Here is a 26156-nt window from a genome sequence, read left to right as displayed (position 1 = left end):
GTGTACTGTAAATCTTTCTGAATTGTAACTGGAAACTCTTATGTATTATAAATCCTAATATATGAATTTCACATTTTAATTAACTTTTAAGCTTAAACTTCTTTTCCGTTGTTATTCTATTTTATTGACTGCTAAATGACATTTGGCCGACAATTTTCAATTAATATTCCTAACTGTCCCCAGGGGTTCATATAGTCTCTGCAGAAATGAATAGATTTTAGTTAAGGCATATGTTTTCTGTCTTAAATGGAAAATGGACCGTGTGGGTGAAGGCACATTAGCCAAGACTGTTGGAATTTAAAAAAAGAAGAAAAAAGTAAAACAAACAAACAAAAAAAGTTTCTCTCATTTTCCTCGGGCCGAGCAGCTTCAAGCATGAAACAGAACTGGTGAGTGCAGACAAAAACTTCAGAGTTCAAACAACTTGAGCTACAAATTACATATGAATTGCTATGAAACAACACAACTTCGATCATAATAAAAAGCGAGCTAATGGCCTCTACTACAACATCTGTGGTCAATATTTTTAATTGCAACCTCCTTATTCGGCAAAAACAAAACAAAACAAAAAAAAAACCATTAAATAGTAAGGCCTGGAGTATTGCTTTTTATATTATAATTTTTTTGTAAATTATGTACTAAAGTCGTTATGTATTACTTAAGCGCATATTTTAGAAGTTTGAAGTTCATAAAAGGTAGCGGAACGTTTTGTCTTGTGCCTTAATAGCGTCTGGATTGTTTTAGTCGCGGCACCGCGGTTAGCATTTAGCTTGTTGATATCTGTGCGCTCCCTTGATGGAGTGACCAGCTTGGTTTTTGTGATGTTTTAATGAAAATAACCAACATTTAAAGCGGCAAACATGGCGCTTTCGATGGAGACGCAGCTTCAGAGCATCTTTGAAGATGTTGTGGTAACATGCATGTTTATAACTTGATTTATTAGTGAGCTAAGATTAGTTAGCATTTCACTTGTTAGCTTTTTTTCATTGAAATGCACACAGTGATCTCACTTTAGATTTCATCATATAAACATAAATACAGTTCAGATGGTTAATATTTGATGCATGATTACACATAAATATATTTGTGACTCAGTGGTTTTCACCCCACAAGCTACAGGATATATTTGTTTCGGAACATGCCAAGCATTTTGTTGTGTTTATTTTTATGCAAGTCAGAATTGCACTGGAAATACTGTTTTTGAAGACCATGTTAGAGCTAAAACCAAAACGTATAAGTTGTGATTTTACCATTATTTCTATCATTTCAAATAATTTTAAATCTTTTTTTTGTGTGTTTCTCAGAAAACCGAGATGATAGAAGAGGCATTTGCAGGGTAAGACTTTAATCTTTACACTTGCAGCACATTGCTTAATTTTTTATTCACCTTGAATTTTTTTTTTTAGATCTTACAAATCTAACTTTAGATCTCAGAAAATTTTGGGGGGATTTAGGGAGGAAAAAATCTTCAAAATGGAAGTTTGGGATTATAGAAAGAAAGTTGTAAGAGGTCCTCTTAGCATTTTTTTTTTCAAGCTGTGTATTGAAGGTAGATACGATCAGTGGTTTTATATGAAAGTATCAGTCAGTCTTCCAAAATTAAAAAAACTCGCGACTGATTTATCAATGCTCCCCTACTGTACAAGATTGAGTTACTCATTGTTTTACATCTGGAAAGACCAGCTACAAGTGATAAGTTAACTAAAAGGGTGTATTCACAAAGTCCTGAGCTTTTTTTCCCTTCTTTTTCTTAGGATGTTCATGGACACTCCTGAGAATGAGAGGACTAAACTGATAAGCTGTCTCGGGGCCTTCAGGCAGTACTGGGGAACTCTGCAACAGGTTTCTACACATGCAAATTCAGACACACACCAGCACTAAAAAAGATAACCTATATTAACTTCATTCCATCAACTGTCTCTGTGTTTCATCAGGACTCTCATGAGCAGTGTGTGCAGTGGATAGTGCGCTTCATCCACAGTCAGCACAGTCCCAAGAGGATCTCATTCCTGTACGACTGTCTGGCGATGGCTGTGGAGACCAGTTTGTTACCGCCCAGGTCAAGACACACTCCCTCCTTAAAGCCTGATTACAGAAATCCTCCATAATTCTTAAACATCTAATTAATCTGAAATGTATTTTCAGGATGGTGTGTGTTGCCCTGATCAGCTCCGAGAGCTTGGAGTGGGAAAGGACTCGACTGTGGGCCTTAACTTTCAAACTTATTCGCAAGATAATCGGAGGAGTGGACTACAAGGTCTCTCTGACACACAAAACAATGCATGATGAGGAACTGCTGCTGTATTCTTTAGTGTGACATGTTTGTTATCAAAGCTCTAAGTTGTTTCGTTCTCCATTTTAAGGCTTGTAGAGTAATGTTTACTTAAACTCAGATGGTTTAAAAACTATGTTTTGAATTTTAATCCAGGGCGTTCGCGATCTGCTGAAAGCTGTTCTGGATAAAATCCAGACCATCCCCATCACTGTCAGCTCGGCTATTGTGCAGCAACTGCTGGCGGCAAGAGAGGTACTCAGACACATTGAAAAATGTTTTTGCATTTTTCAGGCTTTTTTTGTTTTGTAAATCTCTGTCACATTTTCATTTTATTTATTTATTTATTTTTATCTGCTTCCATTGCAGGTAGTAGAATATATCCTGGACAGAAACGCCTGTCTGCTGCCTGCCTACTTTGCCGTCACAGAAATCAGAAAACTCTACCCAGAAGGACACCTTTCACATTGGGTAAAAGTGTTTCTAATACATAGGGCTGCACAATGTTAGAAAATAATTTGATGGCAACATTATTGGTAATTATTATTATAGTGATTGCAACTAATCCAAATTTATCTCACCACCTATTCTCATCTGTTACTCAAACACTTTTGAAGACCTTCAGCATCTTTGACGATGTCATTTATGCTAAGTGTCTGCATCCACTGCAACCAACAGGCTAAATATTGAATTTATGAGACTTGGAATACATTAATCACTCCTTTCCAAGCAGTCCTTTGTCATTAATGTTTTAAACACTCATATTGTGACAACTAATTTGTAAAACTGGTACTTTGTTTATTTTCTTTCCTTGTAATAATATGTTCATATGACTTTTTCCTCATCTGTAGCTTTTGGGCAGTTTGATATCAGACTTTGTGGACAGTTTCAGACCCACAGCCAGAATCAACTCGATATGTGGTAAGGCACTAATTATGTCAAAAAATATACAAGATTTCAGTTAAAAAACTTTTTTTTTCTTCATTCTTAAAAACATTTCCTTTCAGTTTGTGCTATTACAACGTGAGATCGCAGTCCTTTTTAATCACCTTCATATTGATTTTGTTTTTGTTCAGACATTGCATATTTTTATTTCCTATAACTTACTGAGAGTCTACTATAGTGAAATTATTAAGTTATTTTAGTTTGATCAAAAGGAGTTCGGTATCATGTAACATGAGCTCTTTAGAAATTTTACGACTCTGACAGTTAATACCTGCATTTGTTCCTGACCGGATATAAACTGTTTATTCCTTATTATCTTGTTGGCATGGTTTCCTCATCCAAAGTGTACATACACTATTTCATGGTATGTCATCATACTTGACAGTGTAAATATTAGGTTATGACAAAAGGGGAAAAAAAAGAACCTCTGTTTACCAACATTGTGAAGATATCTACCGATAAAGTACGAAATGTTTTAAAATATTGTAACAAAAATAAAATAAGGGTTCCTGTTCACCCAGTTGTATAAACACGTTTTTCTTCGACATTATTGTTCACTGCTACTGTGTTCCCAGCATATAAATCAAGATGCTTTCAGCACCTGTTTGAATTTTACCACAAAAATAATCTATTTGCTCTCGCTGTTTGCTTAGAAACAGCATCTGCTGCTTGTTTGAGAACGAGGCGGACAATCAGCAACTTACAAACTCTTAAGATAAAGCTATAAATCAGATAAGTAAGGTTTGTTTCATAATGCTTTCAACGTAAAGCTCAATGCCAGGAAGGAAAGTGCCATGCTGAGTAATTGTTTTGTCTTTGCGTTGGAGCCTGTCTGTAACCAGATCCAGAGCAGTGGGAAAACGTAACTATTTTGATCCAAGTATAAACAAGGTGTCCTTGAACATCCTTAGATTTTGTGCATCTAAAATTAACATCGCACAATGCCTGAAATTCATAAAAAAAAAAGTAAATAGGCCTTCCATATGTCAATCACGGGCCTTTAATTTTGTCATGTCAACACTATTTAATCTTGTATAGGGAGGTTGTTGTTTTTTTGGTCAGGCAATTGTTTGAGTCACTCTCAAAATTATCCATTACGTTCTGTGACTCCAAGCGGTTGTGGCTACCGCTAACGAGCTAAAACTAGCTAAAGTGTAAATTTATGACTTGTTGCCTGGACGACATTTGTCTTCGCCATTATCTCATTTTGTTGACAACACTTTTGTGGTGATACAAGTGTTTAAATTTGATTGCTAGTTATCTTAAGTCTTCAATTTGTTTGTGAAAACCTGATAACATTTTCAGCAGCTTATAATCTCTTTCCGAATGCTGCTGTATCACATTATACACTACATCTTTTCCTTTGCACCACTTACTAAATCTTCCAATCAGATGACATCAGAAAAATCTCCATGTGATTAAAAGGACACAACTGCTACTCGTTTCCTTAAATTGATTTTCGTTCAGTTTTTTTTTATTTTTATTTTTATTTGGTCTATCTAATCCATGTGCATTTATGTGTCTGCAGGACGGTGTAGTCTGCTGCCGGTGGTGAACAACAGCGGAGCCATCTGCAACTCCTGGAAATTAGACCCAACAACGCTTCGCTTCCCTCTGAGGGGCATGCTGCCTTATGACAAAGTAACATACCTGTACACAGCTAACACTTTGAATCGCAAAAGTATTCACAACCCTTTGAATGTGTTCACATTTTGTCACCTTACAGCCACAATCCCCAATGTATAACTGGTATTTTAAGATGTAGTACGTCATAAAATAATATGACTGTAATCTGAAAGTAAAAATCTGTGTAATGTTGCATTTTTTAATTCAACTTCCTCTTGCTCTGATGCAGTAAATTACCTTCCAAAGTGGTATTAATGCTGTCTATTTGGATCCACAGTTCGCGCTCATTTGCTCGTTCTGAAGTGGGATACATGTGTTTTACATTGTGTAGGACCTATTCGAGCCTCAGACCGGCTTGCTCCGCTATGTGCTCGAGCAGCCATATTCCAGAGAGATGGTGTGCAACATGTTAGGACTCAACAAACAGGTAAAACGGTCTCTCTGCTGTTTTCTTTGCCTAAACGCCATGCCATTTTTTTTGTTTTTATATACATCTGCCCATTTATTTCTACTTATTCCATTGGTTTGGACTTTTTAAAAAAATGTTCCCCATCATTTTTCTTAATCCCTCTCAGTCCTTTTTCACTGACCCTCCTCCCATTCTTCTTTTTGTCATACTTTCCATACAGCTGTACAGATCCATGTAATGCAATGCTGTGAGCTTGTCCCATAATGCACTTATGTCAGTATTCCCTGTTGGGTTCATCCAGTTTCAGCTCAAGTTCACCACTCAGAGTGTCGTAATGACAGCAAACCATAACTAAAGCAACACACGGGTCTCTGTTGACATTCAGCGAACCAGAGCCTGTTTTGTACACTTTAGACGGCTGAGTTGATGCTAAACTGTGGTGAACAAACAGTGAACATCCTACTTGTAGCTCCTTGGTCACCACTTTCTCTCTGTCTCCCCCTCCCACCCCCTTCCTGTCCTCTTTGTTTACTTTTTCTTTCCTGTTTCTCTCTCTTTTGTCCTCTGGTTGTCTCTGGTGTTTGTCCGTCTCTCTGCCATGCGCTCTCTAGACTCTGAACATTGCCCAGGTATGTCGTTGTTCCTCTTCTGGTTACACGACCTGCCAACTAACCAGCTCTCCGCTCGCTTAGACTTTGTTTGTAATACAAAAAAACCCCAAAGTGGACAAAGACAGAAAGTCGAATGGAAGCAAATCAGAATCGCAACTGTGCTTGAAATGGATGCAGAAGGGGTTCATAAGGATATATTTGTGTTTTGAAATGAGTGCTGTATCACTTTTGTGCTCACAGGAAGCAGCAGGTAGATGGTTTGACTTCTATGTAACAACGTAGAACATAAATGATGCAGTGTCTTGCCAAATTATTTACATGCCCTAAAATGTTTTAAATTAATTTTTTTTTTTTTTTATGCAACAACCAAAAACTTCAATTTATTTTCAGGGCTGGGGGAAGTAGGGCAAAATAATAAAATGCCAATGGGCAAAGGTATTCAACTCTCTAATTTATTAGTTTTTTCAGAACTATTACTCACCATAATTACAGCTGCAAGTCTTTTAGGAAAAAGTCCACGCCAGTTTTCCACATTGAGAGATTACAATTTTTGTCTATTCTTAAATTTTTAAGGTTAAAATGTGTTTTTTATTAAAGTTGCATTGTGCCATTTAGAAGCAGTAAATCTGCTCTGCTGATTCCACTTTATTCTAAGTCAGACTTTTTTTTTTTTTTTTCCCCCAAGCTAACAAGCTCGACATGAAATATTTTCAAGTTGAAACCCTGCTGTTGACATTTCAGGTGCTGTTGCACTGCATGTGTGGATGTAGTCTGGTGCTTGCCTGTTGTCAGCAAGGTGCTTGTTGTCATGCCAACCTGGGCAAAACTGTTTCCAGAAACTAACTCGCATTACTGAGGACACATCTTCTTCCCTATGCATTTGTTTGTCGACACATAACGGCTTACCATAACCTTGCAGGAACAGGGACTGCTATTTGTAGTTTGTGATCTTCAGACACCTGATTAAATAAGCAGTCAGAGAGAAAGCAGAGCTGGTTTTAAAACAACATCAGGTTGGCAGGAGGAGCAGGAAGTTGGTTCTCTGTTACAAATGTATAGAAAGGAAATGGATTCCCAGAGATTAATTTAATGTTGCATAATGGGTCATTTTTAGTTGTGACTGAGGAATTCAAACTAAACTGGATTTTAGATCTACAGAAACGATGTGATCTGAATGATTTGAGCCATTTGTGAATCTGGTAAGGGCTTTAAAGAGGTCTCAAGAACTTTAAATCAGCCATTCATTCCACTGAATGGAAAGTACTCTACAGGTGGGGGGATTTCAAAATAAAAGCGGTCTACGTTCACCCTGAGAGCAGATGGTAAGATTCTGAAAAAAGTCTCCATAAACACTTGTATGTCAAAGAATCACGGAGAAATGGCAAAATACCTTAACCGCTGCCCGACTGAAAAGCCACGGAATAGAGAAGTAGATGCAGAAGCCAAAGGAAAGCTTCATGTACAAACCCTGCTGTGATTGATTGTTTGACAGAGCATTGACCTGTGGCACAACAATTAAATGATGTGCTGTAAACGAAGGGCGTAGGTTGTTGGATTTCTTTTATTGAGCTGTAAGACCCAAAAGTTGGATGTAAGGGAGGCTTGAAGTCTTACTGTATGTGGAACAGGGAATCTTAACTTGAACTCAATTAGTTTTTCCACAATTGTCCGTGATGTATAATTGCAAAGCATTGACTAGCAGATTTATTCTCCTGAATCAATCCAAATTGAAGGACTTTTTGTTCTGATGTTTAGTGATTTCTAGTTCTCCAGTGATTGGGGTGATTTTGTTTTGGTTTCTTTGGAGTGATGTAGATAAACCATGTGGGTGATTTTCAGAAATTTCACAGAAGCTACGCCTCTCTTTTTCTCTGTCCCTTTGTTGCTTTCTATTCCCCTGTGTGAGCAGGGAAAAGAGGTTGTGCCAGTAGCTGGATTTAAAAAAAAAAACAAGAAAAAAATAACAAAATTAATAAATACAATTGAGTGAGAAAGTGAAGGACAGCCTCCTCTTCTTCCTCCTAATCTCCCCTTTTCCCCCTCTGACTGCCTCTCCAAACCTTGCAGTTCTGCATGCAGGAATGTGTTGCACCTTTTGTTTTGATTGGTTGCTGTGCCGTGCTGTGTTGCGTCGTGCTGTGTTGTTCAACCCAATCTGTGTCTGAGTTGCATAAGTCATGTGAAACCTCTCCAGAGGTTTCACATGACTTCCTAGTGAATGAGATCTCTACTTGCTTCGCTCTGACAAGAAGATGTGAATTTAATTATCTTATAAATAAAATATTTTGTGCTCTGAAACTAGACCTACACCACATCACTTGTGGTGTAGGTCAATGTTACAGTTGTATAGATTTTTAACAGCTCCTGTACTGCACCATTAATGTACCGTAATAAAGCCATAAGCTTTACACAGAGAAATAAAACCAGAAAACTCGGATAGAGTGAGGTCAACAAAGGACAGCAGGTCACCTGACGCTGACAGAGCTGCAGCAGCCATTACGATCTCTCTTTTACTGTGAGCATGATGTTGTTTGAAAACCGACAGATTCAGTAGATCAATAAATTAATACGATGAATTTGTGTTGCATTTTTGCGAGACGCACACACACACAAATGCCAGCAGCAGGGACTGAGTCTAAACAGAAACTCTGTTTTTTTGTGTGTTTTTTTTAATTGACTCGATTTAGCAACCCGATGCATACAATCAATCACAGTTTGGGGCTTTAATATCCCTTTATTCATCTTTCCTCCTGCCTGCCTCTCCCTCTTATTCTCTTGGTAATCCTCCTTCTTCCCTGTTTTTGTTTATTTCATTTTCCCCACTTTTTTACGCCCCACCCCCCTTTTTTTTTTTTTAAAGTCTCTTTCTACCCTAACAAATGTTATACTGATGTATTTCAGTTCTAATTCTAACTACCAAATATGATATTATGCTGTTTAAAAATTAAAACTGTGTGTTTTCATGTAGGTGAATTTCAGTTTTACTTGCATCAAGGTTCTTGTTTTATCACTAGGGATTTAAATAATTATGCAGTGTGTACAAAAATCATGCTGTGGTAACTGTACGTTATTTATTTTTTTTGTCGACTTTTGAATCTCGGTGAAATGAAAGGACGAGGGGAAGCTGTACGCCAGAATAGAGCTACAGTTGAACCTCGATAAGATGCCGTCCTGCATGAGAGAGACTGAAATATATTTTCCAAGTCTGTGTGTTTTAATAATGGCTGTGGCATGTGAAACTTTAGCGTAGTTGTAATAATATTTTTGTCTTTCTGTGCTAACCCTCTTGTCGTCACGCTTACTTTGTCCTTCGCCCTTTTAACGCTCCACTCCTCGCCTTGCAGCAAAAGCAGCGATGCCCGGTGCTGGAGGAGCAGCTGGTGGACCTGGTGGTGTACGCCATGGAGCGGTCGGAGACGGAGGAACATTTCGACGCCGACATCGGAGGAACGAGCCAGTTACTGTGGCAACACCTCTCCTCCCAGCTCATCTTCTTTGTGTTGTTTCAGTTCGCGAGCTTCCCTCACATGGTGCTCTCCTTACATCAGAAGGTAAGACGGCTTCCATGAGCAGAGCTGGTGCGTCTTTCTCTCAGAATTTAAGGACACAGGATTGCTACAGTTGAATAGGAGAGTCAGAAAAAGAAGGAAAAAGGGTAGTTCTGTGCTTTTTCTTATTTTTAAGCCTCATGGATCAGTGTGATTAATCTGAACCTGGGGTTTCTAAACTGTCTGGTGTAGATGCCAAATAAAACATTTGTCTGCAAGTCATTTAGCACCACGTTCTCCACGAACATGCTGTGCGCGATAGGAGAGGGGTGACCATCGTCCGGCCACGCCCCAGCCCAGTCTGTCTTTAGTGCTAGATGATCCAGTCTGACAAGTAAAAGAATTTGCAAAATGTTGAAATGGAGCGGCTCTCAGGTGGTCCAGTGGCCAAAAGTGCTGAAAGATAAACAAACTTAAAATTTTATTCTACATGATACAGTATAATCTGTTGGTTATGTCTTTATTCTAAAGTCTTATGAGCTCTCACCAAATGAACCTGTCTGGGCTGCACACCCCAGGTTAGATGTTGAGTCAGACTCTTTCCAGCGTTTAGGATTTTTATTTTTTTTTTTGTCTTCTGTCTAAAACCGTTATGTTGAATGCCTGTTGCCATCTCAGAGTCCACTTAAAATAATGCTCTATTTTATATTTGTTTAATATATATATTTTATTCCATATTATTTTGATTTGTAAAATTTCAGGGAAATAATTTTCTTCCAAAATCTGTAACATGTTGCTAAAAGAAAGCAGTACATTTAAAAAAACAACATGGTTTTGAATGGTAAAGTAGTTAGAAATGCTATAATAGAAATTGTATTGCATTCGATACAATAATTTTTCCCAGAAATTATGTGATGTCATTTTGAGATAGTCTTCAACTAAAAATAATTGCATATTAATACACACACACATACACACACACAAAGATTTAAAAAAAACTTCTAAGGGATTTTTAACACTGGAAACGGAGGACGTTTTAGATATCTGAAATTAGCAAAGCAAGTAAAGCAACAATAGTTCAAATGGATTATGAAGTCTCTGTAACCAAAATTGCATAAAAAAAAAAAAAGTCATTCAACTTGGACGGGAAAAACGGGCAAAAGTGGCAGATGGTGCAAACTAACTACTTAATACTGGATGTCAAATGTTTGCAGACTTTTTCAAAGTGCCGACGTAAATGGGAGCATCTCTTTAACGACGCACTCATTTTAATTTATGGGATTAATTGATTTATTGCTTATAGTGACAGGCTTAGTTGATGCACAACCAGCTTTCTGTTGCTAAATGACATGAATTGGGTGAAAAATCATATGCTTTATCATCCATCTTTTTCTCAACTTTTCTGTCTTTTTAGCTTGCAGGCAGAGGTCTTATAAAAGGCAGAGATCACCTGATGTGGGTCCTGCTGCAGTTCATATCAGGCAGCATTCAGAAAAATGCCCTGGGTGACTTCTTGCCAGTCATGAAGCTCTTTGACCTGCTTTACCCAGAAAAAGAGGTAAACTGAAGTGAACTGGTGCATTCAGTTTGGGCTTTTTTGCTGTGCATGTTACTTTATGCATTTGATCATAATAACTAAATGTAGCTTCTTTTTTTTTCTCTCCACATTTTCAGTGTATACCAGTTCCTGACATCAGCAAACCTCAGTCGACTCACTCCTTTGCCATGACCTGCATCTGGATCCACCTGAACCGCAAAGCTCACAACGACAACTCCAAACTACAGATTCTCATACCGCACTCCCTGAAACTCCACCATGAGTACGTACATTTAACTCATCTGGTCCCACAGTGGAAATGCCGCTCTTAGTTCATCAGTAGTTTACTCATTTTCATCGTCTTGGTCTCAGGTTTCTCCAGCAGTCGCTGCGTAACAAAAGCCTGGGCATGTCCGACTATAAGATCGCCTTGCTGTGCAACGCCTACAGCACCAACTCCGACTGCTTCTCTCTGCCGATGGGCATCCTGGTGGAGACCATCTACGGAAACGGATCCATGAGGATCAACCTGCCCGGCACCAGCTGCATGGCGTCAGGATCCGTCACGCCGCTGCCCATGAACCTGCTGGATTCTCTCACTGTGCACGCGAAAATGAGGTAGTAGAGAAAAGAAGGAGAGAGCAGTTCATTTGAACCGAAGCGGTTTATCTTTAACGCATGCGTCCGCCGGGTTTGTTTTCAGCCTGATCCACAGCATCGCCACGCGTGTGATCAAACTGGCTCACGCCAAGTCCAGCATCGCCCTGGCTCCGGCGCTAGTGGAAACGTACAGCAGGCTTTTGGTCTATATGGAGATCGAGTCACTGGGCATCAAGGGATTCATCAGTAAGTGTTCGCTTATGTTTTGACGAACCAGTACGCAAAACCTTGCGAACGTATCCATGCCGCTTACATTTCTGAACGTTTTTCACCTGTATTTTTGCGCTGAAATAAACGTCAGTATGCAGAAACATTGCAAAACTTCCCTGTTCAGGTCAGTTGCTGCCCAACGTGTTCAAGTCTCACGCGTGGGGGATCCTTCACACGCTGCTGGAGATGTTCAGCTACAGGATGCATCACATCCAGCCGCACTACAGAGTTCAGCTCCTCAGCCATCTACACAGCCTGGCTGCCGTGCCCCAGACCAACCAGAATCAGCTGCATCTCTGGTAACCTCAGTACTTTTAACACATGCATATATGTAAGTTATTTGATACAAGAAAGAAATAGTTGTTCTACGCCCTTGCAGGTTCAAATTCTTAAGTAAAAAGCTGGAACAATTAAGCAGGAAGACGGTGTTGTGAAAGAGCATGTAATAAAAACGAAAACAGCAAGAGGAGATGCAGTTAATTAGGTTCTAGGATAAAGAAAAAATATATTCAAATTAAAAATTAACATACAACGTTTCCCGATGTTTAATGCTAAGGATCCCTGGTTTTGTTTTGTTGTTTCTCTTTGTATAGTAATGATATTCGTAAAGTCTCCATATTACTGCCATTTGTTCTGTTTGGAAACGACACAACTGATATGGTGTGAAAAGGATTTGCTTCGTCCTTTATTTTCTTATTATGTATGGTGTAGTAGTAATAGTGAGAATGTGTATCTGATTTGTGTCTCTTTCCTCAGCGTTGAGAGCACCGCCCTGCGGCTCATCACGGCGTTGGGGAGTTCAGAGGTCCAACCTCAGTTCACCCGCTTCCTCAACGACCCGAAGACCGTCCTCTCTGCCGAGTCAGAGGAGCTGAACCGAGCTTTGATACTCACGCTGGCCAGGGCCACGCATGTGACTGGTACTTTCCAGTTGACTTCGTTTATAGATCCGTTTTGTTTTGGTTTCAGCGTCATTTATTCCGCCATGCTTTCTCAGCTGAAAAGCCGCCTGCTCTGTACCTTCTGCAGATTTTTTCACCGGCTCCGACTCCATTCATGGCACCTGGTGTAAAGACATCCTCCAGACCATCATGAGTTTTACGCCTCACAACTGGGCGTCGCACACTCTGTCCTGCTTCCCAGCTCCTCTGCAGGTGCCACGCGTTTACCTCTACAGGCACGACATGGTTTAAAAACGACAGATTTATTATTTTTTTTATATTAAACGATTTCTCTGTTTGCGACGCAGGCGTTCTTCAAGCAGAACAATGTTCCTCAGGAGTCTCGCTTCAACCTGAAGAAGAACGTGGAGGAGGAGTACAGGAAGTGGAAGTCGATGGCCAATGAGAATGACATCATCACCCACTTCTCAATGCAGGGCTCTCCTCCCTTGTTCCTGTGTCTGCTGTGGAAGATGCTTCTAGAGACGGATCGCATAAACCAGATAGGATTCAGGTCTGGAGACGCTGCTTTGTACTATGAGAGAGGATGATGTTATGAATTAAAACATTGTGATTTATTTATTAAATGTTTTTTAAACCTTCGCCAGGGTTTTGGAGCGAATCGGAGCTCGTGCGCTGGTGGCTCACGTCCGAACATTCGCCGACTTTCTTGTCTACGAGTTCTCGACTTCGGCTGGCGGACAGCAGCTCAACAAGTGCATCGAAATCCTGAACGACATGGTCTGGAAATACAACATCGTCACTCTGGACAGACTCATCCTGTGTCTGGTGAGAACATCTAGAGAAACTCTGCATCGCTGATGCTCCTCTTTGGTTCAGTGTTCTTCATTAGCGGTGTTTTCTTCCAGGCGATGCGAAGCCACGAGGGGAACGAGGCTCAAGTCTGTTACTTCATCATCCAGCTCCTTCTGTTGAAGCCGAGCGACTTCAGGAACCGAGTCAACGACTTTGTGAAGGAGAACGCTCCCGAGCACTGGCTGCAGAGCGACTGGCACAACAAACACATGAACTACCACAAGGTGTCTGTTTTTTATTTACTTTTTTCTTCTTCTTAAAAAGATTTTATGTCAAAAATATTGAGTGTTTTCTGGTTTTGATGGGTCTGGAAAAGGAAAAAGGACTGTGGAAAATGATTGATTCTATCATTTTTCTCAACCAATTCTCTAAATGGTGTCCTAAATGTTTGTGGCTTCATTTGTTTGTCCCTTTGTCTGTCCATCTCGTCCAATCTGTAAAGATCCTTTTTTGTTTAATCCAATTAAGCGATAATCAATTGAATCAATTTCTAAAATGATTGTTAGTTGCAGTCCTAGACATGGGGTTTGAAAAACATTTCCAAAAGTCTAAAATGTAACACACTAAAACCTGCAGATATCTTCCACTTTGCCACAGTTTGTTTCCTGTTAGGTCCTGACTGTCGACCAAAACCGAGTTTGAGAAAGTAATGCTGACATGGAAAAACCTTAATTTCATTTCCAGAAATACCCTGAGAAGCTGTACTTTGAGGGTCTTGCAGAACAAGTGAGCCCTCCCCTGCAGCTGCAGGCTCAGTACCTGCCGATCTACTTCGGCAACGTCTGCCTGCGCTTCCTGCCCGTCTTTGACATCGTCATCCACCGCTTCCTGGAGCTCCTCCCCGTCTCCAAGTCTCTGGAGACGCTGCTGGATCACCTGGGGGGACTGTACAAGTTCCACGGTGAGGAAGACCACCAGTCGGGGCAAATGATCAATAAGCACCAAAGTTTTTTAATCCGTGAATGTCTTCTGTTCGCAGACCGGCCCGTGACGTACCTGTACAACACCCTTCACTACTACGAACGGCATCTCAGAGACCGAACCAACCTGAAGAGGAAGCTGGTTCACGCCATCATGTCTTCACTGAAGGCAGGCAGAGAGAACGAGCAGAGCTGCCGTTGGATATGAGCAGCGGCGTTGACCCTGAAGCTTTTGTTCTGCAGGACAACCGAACCCCAGGATGGTGTCTGAGTGAGACCTATTTGAAGTTTGGCATGAACCCCAGGGAGGACAACGTCTGGATCCCCGACGACACCTACTACTGCAAGCTGATTGGCCGCCTTGTGGACAATATCCTTTTAATAATCTGAACAGATCCATCACCGTAACAAGATCAGACTCGTGCATGATAATGGAGGAAAGCACAGCCCTCTGAGGCGCCCGGCTAATACACTTGTTACTCCTAATGGCATGTCTCCCTCGATGGCTTTGCAAAGCAATTAAAAGTCAATTTTTTACTATTGTGCCCCAACGTGTTATTAGAATTATCTGTAAGCAAGATAAAAATCTGCCTCAGGGCTTTTCGTGGCTGCTGCTCATTTAAAACAAGGTCACCTTCGCTTTCATTGGAGTTATTTTTCCACCTACTCTCATCTCAGCCCGCCTTAACTCTCGCTCCCACCCATGGCGGGAAAGTCGCCCGGCCCCTTCCCGAACTGTGACTGGAGGTTCAACGAGTTCCCCAACCCCGCGGCTCACGCCCTGCATGTCACCTGCGTGGAGCTCATGGCTCTGGCCGTGCCGGGGAAGGACGTGGGCAATGCTTTGCTCAACGTGGTGTTAAAGAGGTGCAACAAACACATTAATGATTGTGAATTGCATGCAAATCTGTGGTTTATACTAAGTATTGGCATTTTCCTGTTTACTCTTTTTTTTATTTATTTTTTTTAAATTAATCAACCAACTCTGTCTCATTGAGATTCCAGATCTCGGTGGAGCAAACAAACTTTCAGAATTTTGACAAGGACTTCATAGCAAAAACACAATCTTGCCAAGTATTTTGGTCTAATTTCTCTTGGTTTTGTTTCATTTCTAGTGTGTTAACTTACAAGTAACTTTTCAGAAAGATAAAGGAGTTTGTTTTAAGTAAATACCTTAATATTGATGAAAAAGTACTAGTTTGGCAGATTATTTCACTTGAACCAAAACTTTCCCCCTCTTATTGTGAGGGAAATAATTTGCCAGTGGAACTAGTACTTTTTTTAATCAATATGAAGGTATTATTGACATAAAACAATCTCCCATATCATTGCTGAGAAGTTACTTGTAAGTTAGTGCACTTTAATTAAGACAAAACTAAGATATTTGCATTAGAAACTAGACCAAAAATACTTGGTAAGATTTTCTTTTTTTTATTGAGTTGTGTTCATTGAGGGATAAATGGTTTGGCAGTTGAAGTTCTCGGCATCAGGTGTCAAGCTAACGGCTTTCTTCCTGGTTTTAGTTCTTTCTCCTTTAACCCCAATTTTTGAGACGCGAAGCAAAGATTGTGATTTTCTTATTTCCAAATCAAAAGGCCTGATAAGTTGGAAGGAAAGTTGCTGAATGACTTTTTTTTAAATGCATAAACCGGCAGCCGAGGCAGTAAGCCCAGAGGAACGTCCACTGCTCATCAAAAGCTTCAGTTATTGATTGCTGACCTTCAAATCGTAGTGTGATGTGACTATAGGTCGCCTGCTGATTTGCGTGGTTGAGATTGAAATCTTTTTCACCTTTTAGTCAACCTCTGGTTCCCAGGGAGAACATCACAGCTTGGATGAACGCCATTGGACTGGTGATCACCGCCCTTCCTGTAAGAAAACTCGCAGAAAACGTGGCATCTTTTGAGCGTTTTCTAAAAAAGAAATTCTAAAAAAAACCTCAATTTCAAACATCTCTCCTCTCCTGTCGCAGGAACCCTACTGGATCGTCCTCCACGACCGCATCATCTCTGTGCTCAGCTCTCCGGCGCTGACGTCGGAGACCGAGTGGGCGGGGGATCCCTTCGCCTTGCTGGACTTCACCGCCTGCCACCAGAGCTACAGCGAGATGAACTGCAGCTACGTGCTGGCGTTGACGCACGCCGTGTGGCACCACTCCTCCATCGGACAGCTCTCCCTGATTCCCAAGTCAGCCGTCCCACCTTCTCTTTTACCGCCTGCCATTCTGTGCTTTTAAGGGTCCGGTGTGATGTAGCACTTTATCTTTTTTTGTGTGTAGATTCCTGTCCGAGACGCTGAAGCCCATCGTCCAGACAGAGTTGCAGTTGCTGTATGTTTATCACCTAGTGGGGCCGTTCCTGCAGCGCTTCCAGCAAGAAAGGACGCGATGCATGCTGGAGGTACAATCACAGCTCTAGTGTTGGGTGATGAATTTGTTTTTGTTTTTTTGTTTTTTTTTGTTTTTTAAAGCACTTGTTGATGTTTGTGTTAAAGATCGGGGTGGCCTTCTACGAGATGCTGCAGGCCGTTGACCAGCACTGCCAACATCTGAGCTACATGGACCCCATCTGTGATTTTCTCTATCACATCAAGTACATGTACACCGGAGACAGCGTGAAGGAGCAGGTGAGAACAAACGAGAACGATGACGGTTGTTCACCGATGAAGGAGGGAGTGAAAAAAGAGACTGAGACGATGTCATTTCATAGAATCAAAACACCTGACAGTGACGACGTAACTCTGCTGTTTACCAGAGTTCATCTAACCAGACAGCTGAGAATACAATTATCACTGGACTGTCGAAATGCTTTTCTATGTTTCCATCAGATTCATCCGATGACGAGAGGTCAGAGTGAGGATAGTTTTTTTTTTGTTTTTTGTGTCATTTTTCAATTTTGTGTGTCGGCTTCTTACGCAAAACTATTCAATCTGCACAAAATGGATCACATGACAATCTGCATAACAGAAAACAATGTCGAAGGATTCAGCGAAACCGATCTGCAGAGTTGTCGCACCAAAAAAAGTGTAGCTGGTTCTGAATCTGGCAAATTATTTACCCATTTGCATTATTTTGTTTCCGTGGAAACACACAAAATTTTGGTAATGTTCGCTTGGTCCTTAATATATCAATTCAAATGTTGCCCAACTCTTATTGTGACGTATATTCAGTACATTTTAACTGAAAACTGCACAATGTGTTTAGGGGGAAAAAATATTTTAAAATGATAATCACCAGCTGCCTAACCTGGGATCACCAGTTTCTTAAATACCCAGACAGACCAACCAGTCTACCACCAACTATGTTGAAATATCCCTAAATTCATCTCTGACCAGGTGGAGAAAATCATCATGACGCTTCGCCCTGCGATGAAGCTGCGTCTGCGCTTCATCACTCACAGCAGCATCATCGAGACCTCTTCATCAGCCGCCACAGCGTCGTCTGCCTCCGCCTCTTCCTCCTCCGCCGGCACTCCCCAGCCGCCTCCTTCCTCGACCAACGCCGCAGCCTCTCCCTCCTCTTCCTCATAGCACGCACACACGCCCATGTAAAGACGGAAGGTTAATACGACGCTGGTGAACTGAAACGCGAAATAATAGCCAGGTGTTTTGGCTGGGAGTTTTTGAAGCGTAAAGATGAATTTCAAAGTCGCCGTTCTGTTTTTTTTTATTTACGTCATCAGAGGAAAGAACACTTGCAAAGCGAATTGTGTTATTTGCATGATTGTAGTGAATAATCAGAACAGGCAAAGTGCAAAGATTTACTGTTGCAGAAGGATCACGTAACTATTTCTTACCACTGTGTTTTATTTTTGTAGTCTTTTTCTACGTTGAATATTACTTTTACTTCATTGAAAACTGCAATAAAAATGTTTTTTATACTAAATGTGCTGTGAACTTTTTACACCAGATTCTTTTGATGGTATCTTCTTGACTTCACTTAATATTTTTCCTTGGCTGTTGGTATTAATTTTTTGTTGTTGTTGCTCTACTTCTTAGCCTCCTGTTGGCCCAGATTTGAACTTGTCAGGTCATTTTATCCTCATTCTTCTCTCTGGAGAAACACCTTTTCTTTGACCGTCACTCTCAAGCAGGTCATCAAAGTGTCAAGCATGCAAGAGCAAACTGATGTGCTGTCATACACAATATATTGACTGTGTTGTGACTGTATGCCAGTAGGGGGAGTCCCAACATTTATTTTTACAAACCGTATTCTTTTCTTGTACATCATCAGCCATATTTTTGGCCCAAGAAGACAAAACACTTTTCTTTTACACCTGTGTATTTTTGCCAGAATAAAGTGCTAAAATATTTAGGTGAACACTATACAAAGCTTAGAGTTTGACTGCAATAAGTAGGCTAAAGAAATGAGTAGGATTTGATACGCAAACTCTAACGTTTTTGGTTAATAAAACCTTGCAGATGGCCAGCAGAGGTTTAAAATTTGATCCAACGTTTGACTTTGGATGTCTGGGTCAGGATATTAATCCATTGAGGCCCAGCACTAGCTTTTGTGAAAATCGGGGCCTTGAATACAGAACCCAATAGCTTTAAATAGCAGTAAAATAACCCTCTATAGTCCTCTAGTAGTAGATGATCTACTGTAGTAGTGCTACGTCTCTCCTAACTGACTCACCAATGCCGCTCGGCATGTTGCAGCATTCGTTTTATTTGGCGATGGCAAATGTTTCCCTAGCTAGCGGGAAATCTACTGGACAGCCTTGAATTAATGTTGCTGTTCAGTTCAGAAGGCTACTATAATATTCACCTGAAATGTGAAGGCCTGACCTCACACATACTGCTCCAGTCTTCAACAAACTCCGTTCTTGTTCCTGCTGACGGTGTTTTTTGTTTAGAGCAGTTTTGCTGCAGTGCTAGGCTAATGCTAGCATGTGCACTTCCTGTTGAACGTGACATATTGGTAATCTGGTTTGTGTCATATTTTAGAGCAGTCAGTCCAGAGCAGTTGTGGAGAGAAAGTTCTGATCCAAAACGTGTGTGGGTAAACCGTACACATCAGCAAAGGTCTGCCACTCCGTCCCTCTTCATTCTGGTCACCAGCGTGTGACCTAGTGACCTTTGTCACCAGGTCACACCAGGTGTGACAAAGGTCACCAGGTCTTTGCACTTTGCCTGTTCTGTTTCCTTCCCACCCTGCAGTGGGATAGAAATCTGATCCTACAGTGTTCGCTGTAGCCAGAGTCAGGACTGTAAGTAGGCCGTCCGGTTCTCTCCAACCTACCTCGATGTCTTTTGGCATGAAGATTGCAATCAACGGTGATGAGCGTTTGTTTTTCCCCAGTGAGTGAGACGCCTCCCCACACCATCACACTGCCTCCACAAAATCTGTTTGGCATTGGGAAAGCGAGTTTGGCAAAAAATTTTCATGAGCATAACCTGCACACCTAATTCAGCTGCTCAGTCATCAATCCTTGTCGCTTACAAATGTCCACAATTTCAGGGAAAATAAAGAGTCTGTGAAAGAATAGATTATTTTTGCCCTGGGCATTGTTGCTAACAAAAATGTAAATTTTTTTTCTTGATATATTTTGGTTTTCGCAGCTTTATCCAAACAGATGGCCTTCAGAGATTTTTTTTTCTCTCCCTGCTGTTTTCCAGTTTTTCTTTAGTTAAGGTTTTTGTTTTCTAGAATAAAAAGAGGCAAAAATAAACATTGACGACCACATTTTAATAATCCAAGCAATTCTTCAATTAAAAAGTGGTGCAGTGATTAAGACAAGTCTGTTAATATTTGCACAATTTTAATGTAACATCTCCTTGCTCAGATAGCACCTAAATTTGGAATAGTTTTCTTTAGCTTCGGTGTGATGATAAGAATGCTGCTAATCTGTGACCCTCTCCACCCACGTCCTCAATTCCATGCCCAGAATACACGGTAAAAAAAAAGAAGAATGCAAAGTAGCAAACCACCAGCTGAATTAAAGAGCAAATTTGTGGAATAATAAAAACATATTTGTAAGGCCAGAAAGAGGCACACTGTTTAACGACTTTTCACTGTATAACTTTTTAACCAACTACATTTAATACAGTAATTTAATCCATAATTATCACAAATATTCTCAATTTGACTACTAAAGCACTTGGATTGTGCACTTGGATTGTGGATTTCCTAACATTTAACATTGTGTAAGAGTTTCTTTACATTAATAATGTTCAGCTGGTGCTTATGTATCAGAATGAATTCTGGTGCTCTATGTAACATTTATTAATTCCGTCACTGTAATCTCCCGTGCTTTTAAACTAGATTGCCCTAATTTGGGCATAAAAACAGGCGTTACCTCTTTTGGAATGAAAATTGCACCCTGCTGTTCGTCCTTCCCAAATCCCAGAGTTGGTGATTGTAGTTTTTCGGGGTCAATATTGGTCACCAAAATAGTGATCGAAGCAGCACGTTGTCTTTTCTGATGATTACCCCATCTAAAGAGAGTCATTTTCTGCATATCTGTTTATTTTCTATATATAAGAGGGCAATGAAGACAAAACAAAATTCAGAGGCAAGTTTGAAAAGTTCATGTTAGATATACAAGACCTCAGGTATTAATCCTGGAGTTAAAAAAAAAAAAAAAAAAAACCCTGAAGATTCCTTATGGTGTCTAGTTACTTTTTACTATTGATTGTGAAGATGGAGGCTGCAGTAAAGAGCCCAGTGTGTCTCTGTTGCTCTGTTCCTGGCTTCTCTTCTGCCTTTGCTTGGACTGTAGCGTCACTCCACTCCTTCCATCCTGTCGATTCCTGCTGCACGGGCTTATAAAAACCTCATAAAAACCCTGGTGTTTATGTAGCAGGCCAACAATAAGGTCAGGAAAATATCAATTGTTCTCCCATTTCCACTCTAGATCACATTAGAGAGTCAGCTGTAAGTGAATTACACGAATGTTATGCAAGGTCTCTTCAAATTACATCAGAGACTCGAGGGTCTCTTGTGATGTTCATCGCGAGGACAGCGCCAATGCAATTCTTGTCCGCCCTCACTTGCAGCTTCACGTTGAGTGTCGGTAGGCTTGCATCCAGGCAGCTTCAGCATCGCAAAGTTTCACGCAGGCGTCGCTCTCGCCCGGTCCTAATCAGATCTCCACCGCTTCTCTTGCGCTTTAATCCCATTCTTTGCGCTGTGCGTGCGAGCTTGAGTCATCGCATTCTCTCCCCGTAAGGCAGAGATGTAGGTCAGAGAGTGCAGCACCCTTATGGCCTGTGGGCTCATCCATTTAACTCAAACCCCCTCCCAAATGTAACGTGGCAACGCGACGGCCGGCGGGACGTGGCGGCGCAAGCAGCCAAGTATCGCAGCGTTGGTTGGGCGAAGCTGTTGTTGGATTTGTGCGTCTTTGTTTTAGCGCTGCGACCGTCGTGTGGAAAGGCTGGGTTTAAATTTAGCCTGGCGATCCGTAGGGATTATGAGCTGAAAACGAACCGGCAGACAGGATTTACGTGTCCTTCCATATTGATTCTGGATCTATGAATTACTTTTACCGCAGCTTTCCACCCATTCTGGTACTAACTGACTTCCTCTTTACTCTTTGGAAACATTTTCACCTTTTTAACAATACATATTTTCAGGTCCTCTACTTGTGACATTCTCAAACCATGATATAAGAAGCACTGGAGGTACTTGAGTGGCCTGGTCTCATTATTTACGAGGTAAATACAAAATTAGGACTCGAGGTTCTAAAACTTATTGGCTGTGGAATCGCTTACGTTTGCATCCTCCCCCCCCTGTGGAGTCAATTCATGGGGGTTTCAAGGTCATGAGTTTCTCTCATCCCGTTCAGCTGTTCAAATATATTTCTGCTTTTGTGAAAAAAATATTATTTACTAAAATTTTCTGCTTTTGTGCCAGAGATGGTATGGTGCTTGTGCGCCCCATCGTCTCGTGTTGCCCTGGGAAACTTCCCTTGTGGTCCGCATCAAAAGCTGGCACTGATGGAAGAAATGATTTCTATCAAGGAGAGCTGAACATTTAGCTGTGCTAATTCTTCAAAGTAGCAACAAGCTAACCACTAAACATTACAAGACGATAACAGCGTATTTAGATCGATCTACTATCACTAAGTAAAAAAAAAAAACAAAAACAAAAGCCTTCAGGTGAAGGTTTTTGTTTATTTTTCCAACATGGGGCTTAGAAATATCAGCTAAAAAAAAATGCATAAAAATGTGTTAGAGTAGCAAGTTTTCCTCTTGTTGTATGAGGACAGTTCCACCAGAATCTTCCAGGTCCCGATTTTAAACAGTCTGTTGGTATAAATTTTGCTGATGAAAAGCGTTAGAATTTTTTAAACTTTGGCAGCAGATATTTTTATCTGTCTAATGTAGAATTTTTAGTTATTTTGATCTAATTTTGGGATATGTCCCAATAAGACTACATCCAAACAAACATGCCAGATGTGGCGCAAACAACATGGTCGGAAAAGTGAGCAAGGATTTTAATGTTGGTGCATCAGTTGCTTCAGCACTGCTGTCCCTGTGGAAATAACTTAATGCGTTGTGGATCATAACGGGGTCACTAAAGGATGAAACCAAATAGCTTTGTCAGACCACTTACCTTCCTTTTAACCTTTGACATTTCCATTATGTCTAAACTATCTTGGCATATATTCAATGGACCGTCATAGAAATGGCACAAATATGACTGTTTTCTTATATTAAAGCTCATGTTGAAGAAGTCTATATAGAGTGAAAGGCTCACAGTCTTTTAGCAATAATGCTTTGAGGTGAAACACACTTTGCAAAACTGAATATGTGAAGCCAAAGCTGACTAGAGTAAAAAAAAATTAAAATTAAAAATCTGAAGGAAATGTATGAGACTGAGAGAATCAGTAATAAGTGAAACTGCCACACAACTGTGTTTTCTGGAACTGATCTGTCTTTTACAGTTTACTCGAGCCAGAAGCAGAAAGTTTTTATACAATTGTGATTTGAGTTGTTTGAAGATGGCTGGAATTTGCTTGGGAGCTAGCCAAGTTAGCCCAAGCATGGTGTTTGGGTCTTACTGTCGGGTGTTGAGAGAGGTGCTCTGACTAGCTGTACGCTTGGCGATCTGGGGAGAACTAATGTTTTTTTTCCTAAATTAAACTGAGGTCGTTTACATTGACTCCTGTTGCAGGTAGGATACTGAATGCTCACGGTTTCTCCAGTGAACTTCAAATAAATCCACTTAGCCTTTCCAGTGAACATGTTAGCATGCACCTTATCATCATAGTCATGCACATACATGGATGTAAACTTGCAGAACCTGAGAATTAGGAAGCACCAAAACGCTTTAGATGCTGTGAACAATCAGAACACACTCAGTCGATTACAAAGAGCAGAATATAGTGAGAAATGTTTGGGTATTTTCGCTTGCCCACACTTTCTGATTATTTTAGACGTTTAACAATTTTCTTTATGGGAATTAGACGATGCAACCTGATCTAAGTGTTTGAAAACTCCCCCTGAGCTCTCCATTTGTCTCACGTTAAAGATTTCTATCTGCAAAGCGTTTGCATCGCTGGCTTTTTTGTTTACTCGCTGCTTTCCCCACACAGCAGTCATGAGTAATCCAACCCTTTCATTAATTTAGTCTCAAATGAGAAGCTCTGAGCTAAACACACCTGCACCATTCCAGTTCTCCTCAACTGAGGTTGCCTCAGTAACTGAATTTATTGGGGTCGATGTGTATGTGTGTGTGTGTGTGTGTGTATTGTGTCTTTCTGGCTCACTACCTTGAAGTATTTTTGCTGTGCTTGTAATTAACTCTTCACCTTTACGTTGGGTTCCTTCTCCAGCGATCGTATGTCTTCAACCAGCAGCAGATAGTCGAGGATAAAGAAGCGGGAGACTGATTGGGGAGGAACAGAGGAGAGAAGAGAGGAGATTAATGGATGGACCAAAGTGACCGCAGGCAGTGTTGACCTCTGAGATGTTTGTCGATCGATTTTTTTTTTCTTCTTCCTGGAACTTAATTGGAAATCACACCTGTGTTCCTGTCAGATCTGCGTAGAAAGGGTAAAAAGTAAATGCTATTTATCTCCTATTCAGTGACTGAAATGTATTATTTTTTTTATGAAAATATACTTTCAAACTGCGTGGATTTTAAAAAGAAAAGTTTCATTTTGCTGATTACTCTCAGTCTGTCACTGGTGATCAGAGCAGCTGTTTCAAACTATATTAACAAGCAGGACAGTGGATTTTAGTCATACATTGCAAGGAATTACTGCAGCCATCAGTGCAAAAATAACCCATTTTAAATTGGGATCCCAAATTTAAAAAAATAAGATGTTTGTGATTAAATCAGTGATTGTAGAAAACTTTAAATGGGTTTTTTGAGGCATGACTGCTTCTCAGTGTACACATGTGACCAAGATAATCCATCTAATGATTTTAAAAAACCACAACACAGTAATATTAACCTCATCCAATAAAAAAAATATAATTGCTCTCCATCTTCTGTTTGCAGGTCAGTGAGGACAACATAAATAAGTTGGAACCCTGAGGTATCGATTAAAAAAAAAGTTGAAGTTTGTCTCGTCTTTGCTGCTGAGCATCTGTCAGACCAAAACAACGCTTGAACATATTCAGCAGCCGGAGCTGTTTGTTTGTTCAGAAGAGGTTGGCGTGTGTTGGAGCCTATGAGTGCAGCTGGTGTGTGTGTGTGTGTGCGTGTGTGTGTGTGTGTGTGTCGAACAGACCGGATTCTGGTAAACACTTCATCATGAGGACACACTGCCCGTTTGCGTCTTTTCTCTGACCTTCTCAGCAGTTAGACGGTAGTTTGCCTGGATAATTTGTTTGGACGTTTGAGAGAGAGACCATTTATGTTTGGAGGCTTGGAAAAAGGCTTCGCATCCCTTTTAAACTTTTCACCGTTTTTTTTTTTCCTGTTCCAGTAGTTGGAGTCCACTTCTGTTTAATTTGATTTCTGCATTAATCCAACTGTTCTGTGAACAGGGCAAAGTTTGAGCATGAGATGTTTGAGACGACGAGCCTAAACGCACAGCCAGAGCTACAGTGGACTGGTAGAAAGAAAGAAAGAAAGAAAGAAAGAAAGAAAGAAAGAAAGAAAGAAAGAAAGAAAGAAAGAAAGAAAGAAAGAAAGAAAGAAAGAAAGAAAGAAAGAAAGAAAGAAAGAAAGAAAGAAAGAAAGAAAGAAAGAAAGAAAGCAAGCTGAAGAGTGTGAATACTTACGCACCGAGTTGTTTTTAGCTCAGTTGTTTTGCACTTGTAGGAGGGCTAAAGGATGGCAACAACAAAGCCCCCGGGGGTCTCGGTTGCCAAGCAGCCATCAGCAACAGTGGACGTGACATTGATTAGGTCCGACGCAGCTTGAAAAGGAGAATGTGGGGTGGCGGTGGGTTGAAGATATTAAAAGCTGTATTAAAATAGTCGATATGGACGTGGAGACTCGGACCAAACAAACACTCCGAGGCGACCGCAGGTAATTCGCTTATCGACGTGAATCAGAGATGCTTTCGCCGGAGAGTTTGAAGCAAAGATGTGGCTGGAAGTGAAACGTCAACAAATCCACAGTTTCTTATTGTCCGTTTGTCATCCGAGCGCGGCTCTTGAAGCCGCGTTGGCCACAAATACCGCACACGTCTTAAGAGGAATCTTTCACAGAGTGTAAACACTCATCTTTAACTGGCTGCGGACAACCACAACCAAACTAATGAAAAATTCATTACGTTTTACTACCGTCTTTCAGCACCCAGGGCAGCTTTCGGATAGATG

The 26156-nt window shown here is 40.7% G+C and overlaps 1 protein-coding gene and 2 long non-coding RNA genes across 6 annotated transcripts; 1 reads left to right on the top strand and 2 right to left on the bottom strand.

Annotated features, from left to right (window-relative positions):
* The first annotated feature begins 328 nt into the window (after positions 1-328).
* med23 (mediator complex subunit 23) lies at positions 329-18318 on the top strand. 3 transcript variants are annotated; one of them, XM_008398113.3, is made up of 31 exons: positions 329-911; positions 1305-1336; positions 1755-1842; positions 1935-2059; positions 2146-2257; positions 2429-2527; positions 2642-2743; positions 3124-3193; positions 4746-4858; positions 5175-5270; positions 5864-5881; positions 9208-9414; positions 10766-10909; positions 11026-11171; positions 11261-11506; positions 11592-11734; positions 11883-12057; positions 12515-12678; positions 12788-12912; positions 13008-13213; positions 13308-13488; positions 13569-13739; positions 14200-14416; positions 14495-14604; positions 14679-14805; positions 15137-15302; positions 16252-16306; positions 16408-16622; positions 16714-16834; positions 16929-17060; positions 17769-18318. In XM_008398113.3, the coding sequence occupies exons 1-31, from the start codon at positions 861-863 to the stop codon at positions 17961-17963; spliced, it is 4152 nt and encodes a 1383-aa protein (XP_008396335.1). In that variant the 5' UTR covers positions 329-860; the 3' UTR covers positions 17964-18318. The 3 variants fall into 3 exon arrangements, with proteins under 3 accessions (XP_008396335.1, XP_008396333.1, XP_008396334.1); XM_008398111.3 differs by having other exon boundaries at positions 16234-16306; XM_008398112.3 differs by lacking the exon at positions 5864-5881 and having other exon boundaries at positions 330-911; positions 16234-16306.
* Positions 8913-9255, bottom strand: LOC145549729 (uncharacterized). Its single transcript, XR_014085573.1, has 2 exons — positions 9166-9255; positions 8913-9034 (listed from the first exon to the last, which is right to left on the bottom strand). It is a non-coding gene; the product is annotated as an uncharacterized LOC145549729 (long non-coding RNA).
* LOC145549728 (uncharacterized) lies at positions 9715-25937 on the bottom strand. 2 transcript variants are annotated; one of them, XR_014085571.1, is made up of 3 exons: positions 25618-25937; positions 24152-24267; positions 9715-9807 (listed from the first exon to the last, which is right to left on the bottom strand). It is a non-coding gene; the product is annotated as an uncharacterized LOC145549728 (long non-coding RNA). The 2 variants fall into 2 exon arrangements; XR_014085572.1 differs by having other exon boundaries at positions 25614-25687.
* Between the last annotated feature and the right edge of the window lie 219 nt (positions 25938-26156).

The sequence above is a fragment of the Poecilia reticulata genome, chromosome 21 (assembly GCF_904066995.2).
Source record: "Poecilia reticulata chromosome 21, P_reticulata-male-v2, whole genome shotgun sequence".
NCBI classification, from domain to species: domain Eukaryota; kingdom Metazoa; phylum Chordata; class Actinopteri; order Cyprinodontiformes; family Poeciliidae; genus Poecilia; species Poecilia reticulata.
The sequence above is the reverse complement of the archived record's forward strand: the minus strand, read 5'-3'. Positions and strand labels throughout refer to the sequence as shown.